At 47.1% G+C, this 7,363-nt stretch overlaps 1 protein-coding gene across 2 annotated transcripts; it reads left to right on the top strand.

Moving 5' to 3' along the window:
- On the top strand, positions 1 to 6,484 carry UCP2 (uncoupling protein 2). 2 transcript variants are annotated; one of them, XM_085852791.1, is made up of 8 exons: positions 3 to 158; positions 1,585 to 1,745; positions 2,201 to 2,430; positions 2,877 to 3,096; positions 3,318 to 3,515; positions 3,617 to 3,718; positions 4,721 to 4,901; positions 5,916 to 6,484. In XM_085852791.1, exons 3-8 carry the CDS (start codon positions 2,305 to 2,307, stop codon positions 6,028 to 6,030), a joined length of 942 nt encoding a protein of 313 aa, XP_085708917.1. In that variant the 5' UTR covers positions 3 to 158; positions 1,585 to 1,745; positions 2,201 to 2,304; the 3' UTR covers positions 6,031 to 6,484. The 2 variants fall into 2 exon arrangements, with proteins under 2 accessions (XP_085708916.1, XP_085708917.1); XM_085852790.1 differs by lacking the exon at positions 1,585 to 1,745 and having other exon boundaries at positions 1 to 158.
- Positions 6,485 to 7,363: the final 879 nt, after the last annotated feature.

Raw genomic sequence — 7,363 nt, 5'->3', positions numbered from 1 at the left:
CGTCACGAAGCGCATCGCACAAACTCTGTCATATAAAGCCGCCTTGCTCTGTCACCCAGTAAGTCTCGGCTTACCAGGACGAGCAACCAGGATCTCCCAAGACCCAAGGAATACGTCTCGCACATTCAAGTCGAACTTCGAATCAAATTCCGTTCCACGTGAGTGTTTCATCTGCGCCTTCCAAAACTTGCGACCCCCGGGGTCGTGACCCCCCCCCTGCTCTCCAACCCCTGGGTCGCGACTCGTGAGTATATCGGCCTCTGGTCCGTGGGGTTCAGAGAGAAGACCTTTTTATCGACTTGGATCAACAGGAGACCCGGCGTAGTAGTAGCAGCTTGGTGTTTTGGGGGTGTTTGTGCTGATCAGTTCCGGTGGGTGAGAGTTCCAGTCCGGGTTTTGATCTGACCGGTTTCCCTGCGGTTTGAGCGGGAAGCACGTGGTTCGGGAAAGAATTGTTTTTTTTTTCCTTTAACTTTGGGTTCCTGTTTTGTGTTAAGGCCGTGGAGTGGAGTCACACACCGGTAAGAAGGGCAGGTTACAGGTGAGTTACACACCGGTAAGAGGGGCAGGTTACAGGTGGGTTACACACCGGTAAGAAGGGCAGGTTACAGGTGAGTTACACACCGGTAAGAAGGGCAGGTTACAGGTGAGTTACACACCGGTAAGAGGGGCAGGTTACAGGTGAGTTACACACCGGTAAGAAGGGCAGGTTACAGGTGAGTTACACACCGGTAAAAGGGGCAGGTTACAGGTGGGTTACACACCGGTAAAAGGGGCAGGTTACAGGTGGGTTACACACCGGTAAGAGGGGCAGGTTACAGGTGAGTTACACACCGGTAAAAGGGGCAGGTTACATGTGGGTTACACACCGGTAAGAGGGGCAGGTTACAGGTGGGTTACACACCGGTAAAAGGGGCAGGTTACAGGTGGGTTACACACCGGTAAAAGGGGCAGGTTACAGGTGGGTTACACACCGGTAAAAGGGGCAGGTTACAGGTGGGTTACACACCGGTAAGAGGGGCAGGTTACAGGTGGGTTACACACCGGTAAAAGGGGCAGGTTACAGGTGGGTTACACACCGGTAAGAGGGGCAGGTTACAGGTGGGTTACACACCGGTAAGAGGGGCAGGTTACATGTGGGTTACACACCGGTAAGAGGGGCAGGTTACAGGTGGGTTACACACCGGTAAAAGGGGCAGGTTACAGGTGGGTTACACACCGGTAAAAGGGGCAGGTTACAGGTGGGTTACACACCGGTAAGAGGGGCAGGTTACAGGTGGGTTACACACCGGTAAGAGGGGCAGGTTACAGGTGGGTTACACACCGGTAAGAGGGGCAGGTTACAGGTGGGTTACACACCGGTTAGAGGGGCAGGTTACAGGTGGGTTACACACCGGTTAGAGGGGCAGGTTACAGGTGGGTTACACACCGGTTAGAGGGGCAGGTTACAGGTGGGTTACACACCGGTAAGAGGGGCAGGTTACAGGTGGGTTACACACCGGTAAAAGGGGACGGGGTTTGCGATGTCGCTCCACATTGGAGATCTACAGTACCATGTTTCGCTGCCACCCTTGCACTCCACAGCTCTTCACACTGGTTCGAGTACGATTTGTTATGGTATTGGGGCGGTCTTGGCCTTTTACCTAATGGAAGATATTCTCGCAGAAACACCCGGGTCCATGCAATACAGCGGTCGTGACGTCATCCAAGCAGCTTAGCGTCGTCACCCTGGCGACTGACTGGTGGTGAGGTCTCGGCCTGCATTAGATCTTGATCAACGTTTTCCAAGGGTGTCGGGTTAGATTGGTCCTTGACTAATATATCCGAACCACATAGGACTGTGACTATCTGGGGCTACTGAGGCCAAACCACATTAGACGGTGACACCAATCTTGGGTCACCATCACATCAGACCATGGTCTGCCATGTCCCTCTCCTACCAAAATGGGCAATGTGGTATTGAATCTGTATTCTGTTGTATTACTCACTTGTGGTCCGTTAAATGGTCATGCAGCCAGCCCGGTGATTGGTAATTTTGTGTGAGTGACATGATCCCACACCTTTGGTATTATATAAATAATGAGGATTATAGTTATGTCGAGGGAGTCTCATTCGGACCCATGTGTCGTCTCTTTGATCGTCGTGCGAAAAAAATACCCAAAACGTCATTGCCAATAATGTTAAATGTTCATTCTTTCAGGGTCTTGGCCAAAGAGTCGAGCAGCTCGGCGTGATCATCTCCGGAGCAGATCGTATTGCCACTGTTCAAACGCATTTCCATATCCTCAGAAGACAAAAGTCGCCATGGTGGGCTTTAAGCCTCTCGATGTTGCCCCAACGGCCGGCGTGAAGTTCGTGGGAGCGGGCACAGCCGCCTGCATCGCCGACCTGATAACCTTCCCCCTGGACACGGCCAAAGTCCGCCTGCAGGTTAGACGTGTGCATGTGCGTGTGCGTGTTTCATTTATTTTCCTCGGTGACCGCCTCGTGGTGGAGCTTGTACGTAAATGGCGTTCAGGTTGCAAACATTGATGTATTTTAACATGAATTGTTAAAACCTGAGTGTACGATGGACTAATCCACAAGTATACGGGATTTGTACCTGGGTTACCGAGCATCGAGAGTCGGATTCAGATGAGGATGCAAAACACCAGGTCGACCCGGCTCTCGCGTACGTAACCCCCCAAAAGACCTTCATGCTTTTTGTTTAGTGTGATTTGTTTGAAGATTGTCCTGGAAATGACGTGAGTGTTTTGAAGTATCTTTGCACATGATGCCCTTCTGAACTTTGAAATATTTCTAACTGGTGTGCTTGTTATTCCTGCTTTTCAGGTTTTTCAAACCATTTGTTTGTTTCTCCCTTTTGGTTTACCTAGATCCAAGGCGAGTCGCTCACTCTGAGCACAGGTTCACGCGCGCTTGTCGCCGGGCAGTACCATGGCGTGTTTGGCACGATCGCCACCATGATACGCACCGAGGGTCCACGCTCGCTGTACAACGGCCTCGTGGCTGGGCTGCAGCGACAAATGAGCTTCGCATCTGTGCGGATCGGCCTGTACGACTCCGTGAAGGCGTTTTACACCAGTGGTGCTGAACGTAGGTTAAGAGAATGGTATCTTTTTTTGAGCTGTGTGTCGAATTGCCATTATTTGGAATCATCTTCCCCTCTTTTATGTTTCAAATGATGCGTATGAAGGATGGGCAGGAATTGGTGGTTCCCTTTCGATGGCGGTACCACGAATTGTGGATCACTTTATCCTTATGTTCTGAGCGACCCAATGTTGTAGTGTAAACGGTTTCACTCCATACTGTTTCAGACGTGGGCCTCGGGTCCCGGATTCTCGCCGGCTGCACGACCGGCGCCATGGCCGTGACGTTTGCTCAGCCCACCGACGTCGTGAAAGTGCGCTTCCAAGCCCAACAGAGGACCGCCGGGTCCGTCAAGCGCTACAGCGGAACGATGCAGGCATACCGCATTATCGCCCGTGAGGAAGGGGTGCGCGGTCTCTGGAAAGGCAAGTCGTCTCCATACCCGAACTGCCTCATGCCGTCCCAACTTTTGTCTCCTGCGTTGGGTTGACAATACAGGAAACTAATTAATAATCATCTTCCCCAGGAACTGGACCAAATATCACCCGCAATGCAGTGGTTAACTGTGCAGAGCTGGTGACCTACGATATCATCAAGGATGCCATACTCAAGTACAAATTGATGACTGGTGAGTGGTGATCTATTTATATTGGGGGGGGGGGGGAGAGGTTGTGGGTTGGGTGTTGGGATAGAGGGAAATGACTGAGACACCACCTGCTTCTACTTTTTAAACTTTGCTTTTGGCAATCCAAACTGGATTAATCAATTGGGAAAAAATATACATCTACCGCACTCGGTGGCGTAGTGCTTGGAGTGTCCCCTCTGCGGCTGGAAGGTGGGTCGTTCAAACCCTGGCTGAATCATACCAAAGACTTTTTTAAAATGATATGTGCTGCTTCCTTGCTTGACACTCAACATTTAAAAGAATTAATCATGGACAAACAATGCTGGGAAGGCAATAGCAAACCACCCATCATAACCCTAGACAAGAAACTGCTTTGGCAGCATCAGCGCTCTGTAAGGAGTATGGGACATCAAAATGTAATGTGAGTGTTTGTTTGTTCGCTATGTTTCCAAACCCCCAGGTGAATTTCCCCGACATTTGGTGTTCCGCATTATTTTCACACGTGGAAGGTCGTCACAATAAAAACAAATAAATAAATAATAATAAAAAAACTTTCATTTCTTACTCAAACTGATGTGAAAACATGAAATAATAGCGTCTTCAGTGACCTCATGTCATAACGTCACGTGACGGATGCCCGCCCCTCATTTCACATGGTCTCGACGCATCACTCCCTCGGCCAGGAGAGGGCTGTAGCTTCGACTGCATGTTCGGCGCCGTAAACCTCGAACCCTGCCTGCTTCACGCATGCCCAGATCTATATTCGATGATAATCTCCTCGATTCCGTGAAGCTTTATTAACGTCCAAATGAGCCGACGTTGATCAGGTGACCCAACTTGGTTGGTTCTAAAGGTGACACGGATCTGCAGCGTGTTCACTGTAAGCCATTCTGAATGTTGACCTCTTCAGTTTAATCCAACCTTGTGTAGTGTTACCTTCTCACGCTGTGGGTGTTTGTACTGAAAGCTGTTTGAATGTTTTTTTTCCTTTCCTCTCTTTTGCAGACAACCTTCCCTGCCACTTAACGTCCGCGTTTGGGGCCGGTTTCTGCACCACGGTGATCGCCTCTCCTGTGGATGTTGTGAAGACGAGATATATGAATTCTGCTCCTGGCCAATACAAAAATGCTGTGCGTTGTGCCTACCTCATGTTCAGGACTGAAGGCCCGACAGCGTTCTACAAAGGGTAAATTAACATTTTCATCTATTTGTTTGGTTTATGCTTGGCTGGTGCGGTGAGCCCTATTTCGATCATGTATTGTAACGACATCCTAAATATGAGAAGATTGAATTGCTCAGATGATGAAATTGCTACTGTTTCTACTATTTTTAAGGCCCGAATGATTTCCACCTTCTTGGGAGTTGGGGGAGGAGGGGGGGAGTGTTTGGCAGAAGAACATTTTTGTCCCAAGTCTTTCACGAACCGGCTGCTCAGGTCTGGCATTCGACAGACGGTGATTTACGCAGGAATTTGTAATTTGTTTAGGGTCCTGGAGATAAATCATCTACTCTTTATGAAAGACGCTGTGAGATGTTTAACATGCACTAGCTCGTGCTGGCAGACAGATCGTGTGGTTTAACGTCCTTCTTATTGACGGCACACGCATTGGTGTCTCCCCTTGCCTGGGAAACACGAGGATGGCAGTGTATAGCTGGGTCGGGATTTGACCCGGGGTTAGACCGCTCAGAGGCAAGTGCACATACCTCTAGGCCTAGGGTATCTGACCAACCCATGGAAACTGGTGTCAGTTCGTTATAAAAAAAGAAAATCCTCTTTGTGCTTATTGAAAGTCTGGTGTTTGCTTGACTGTTAAGGTGGCTGGCTCAAGATCTTAGGGTCCTGAGTTTGAGCCCCTGTCGACCCATTAAAATACCAAGTGGGTTGACTCAGCCTGTCATCCTTCTGAGGTCGGCAAAATGAGTACCTGCTTACTGGGAAGAATGAGCCACTTGAGTGTCCTGCTCCTGCGATCGAGTGGCGACCCGTCCAGGATTGGGTCCCTTTAGCCAAAGAAAAACTGCCCCAGCAGCTCTTATGCATCTTAAAAACATGAAAAGAGTGCTTATTCTTTGTGCTTTGTGAAGTGATTGATTGTTCTCCATAAATTCACGTTGTTGGGATTTTGACGTTTCATCGTTAATGGAACAAGAAGTAACAATATATATATATTTTTTTTTCCTCCTGTCTGTGACCTTCCAGGTTTGTTCCATCGTTTTTGCGCTTGGGCTCCTGGAACATCGTCATGTTTGTAACTTACGAGCAGCTCAAGCGGGCATTCATGCTCGCCAAGCTGTCGTGGGCATCCCCCCAATAACCCCCCCCCCTTTTGTCATGTAATCTATTTCCGACCATAATTGGTACTCTCATTTTCACATGAAGCTTTGCTCGATTTTGCACTATGTACATTTTTATATAACTTTATTTAATAATCCGTTATTCCAATAATTAAACCACTGCTCACATGTCTCACCCCCCCCCCCCCCACACCTGTAATGTGATTTCCTTTTTAAGTCTACCTATATGAGGGTGAGAGGTTTGTGCAATGAATGGGTTTAAAGTGGTTAGGTATATCAAGATTTTTTTTTTTTTTTTAAAGTAGTTGATTGTCTTTGCACGTTCCCCAACCGTCCAAAGTGGAAGTCATACTGGCCGGTAGCAGGTGGATGTTTACATTATGCTGTCTAACATTTTTTAAAGAGGTATTTTTGCTTTTACCTGTTAATATTTGAGCTTCCAAGAGGAGGTTTCAATAAATGACCTTTTGTTAATGTTTGACTTCTGTATTGTTTTCATTCACTTTGTTTGTTTCAGATTTATAATCCTTGCACAAGCTGGGGTTTGATTAATATTCATTCACTTGAGACGTTTTGGCAGAAAAATGACTTCCAAAAGGTCTTTGTGTATTTATTTATTTTTTTCATTCCCAACAGACGAATTGCATTCATTTCCTTTTCATAAACGAGGAGGTTTTCTGCTTTATTTGCATATATAGGTAGAGTGCATACCTCTGCCAGGCTGGATCTGCATCCCAATCTAATCGATTTGTCTTTGTCAAACATCCAATCTGTTCGCCAGATTTTGTCCGAATCCATCCACAACATTTGAGATATCCTACTCACAGACAGACAGCCAAACAGGTGTGAAAAACATTCACCTTTGATGGCAGAGGTAATAAATAGACTGCACTTGTCTGTCTGCTTTGTATGTAATGAGCATCCCATCATCACAATGAGCCTGAAATTAATGAAAAGGCTCGTGGAAGGATTTGTGCAGAAATCTCATCCAGGACAAAGGCAGAGAACTTTGGGATATCTTTTACATCAATTATAAGGAATACTTCTCCATCGAATAACTTTTTTGTGGGGATTTTAAAAGAGAGCTGTGAGTCTGACCAATGCTAATGCGTTATAAGCCCGTCCTCCCATGCAACTTTTTTTCCCCATTTGAGGTTTTGTCATCCAATTTTTCAACAAACCATTATTATGAGCATATGGAGAAGACTAATGAATAATTGGGTCTAAAGGCCAAAGGTCACGTAAGATTATAAATTTTCATTTGATTGACTTGACATTTGCATATTGGTTCACCACTCAAAAGATAGATGCCAATTGTTTTTTGAGGTCCAAAGGTCAAGGTCACAGTGACTG

This window comes from Eptatretus burgeri, chromosome 13, assembly GCF_056783735.1.
Source record: "Eptatretus burgeri isolate ZD-2024b chromosome 13, Ebu_testis_v1, whole genome shotgun sequence".
NCBI classification, from domain to species: domain Eukaryota; kingdom Metazoa; phylum Chordata; class Myxini; order Myxiniformes; family Myxinidae; genus Eptatretus; species Eptatretus burgeri.
The sequence above is the reverse complement of the archived record's forward strand: the minus strand, read 5'-3'. Positions and strand labels throughout refer to the sequence as shown.

Bases quoted from the DNA above. Each gene is read 5' to 3' on its own strand.
- UCP2 (XM_085852790.1), top strand. From the start codon at position 2,305: ATGGTGGGCTTTAAGCCTCTCGATGTTGCCCCAACGGCCGGCGTGAAG. The intron at 3,719-4,720 runs GTGAGTGGTGAT...TCTCTTTTGCAG, and splicing joins CAAGTACAAATTGATGACTG to ACAACCTTCCCTGCCACTTA. The intron at 4,902-5,915 runs GTAAATTAACAT...GTGACCTTCCAG, and splicing joins CCGACAGCGTTCTACAAAGG to GTTTGTTCCATCGTTTTTGC.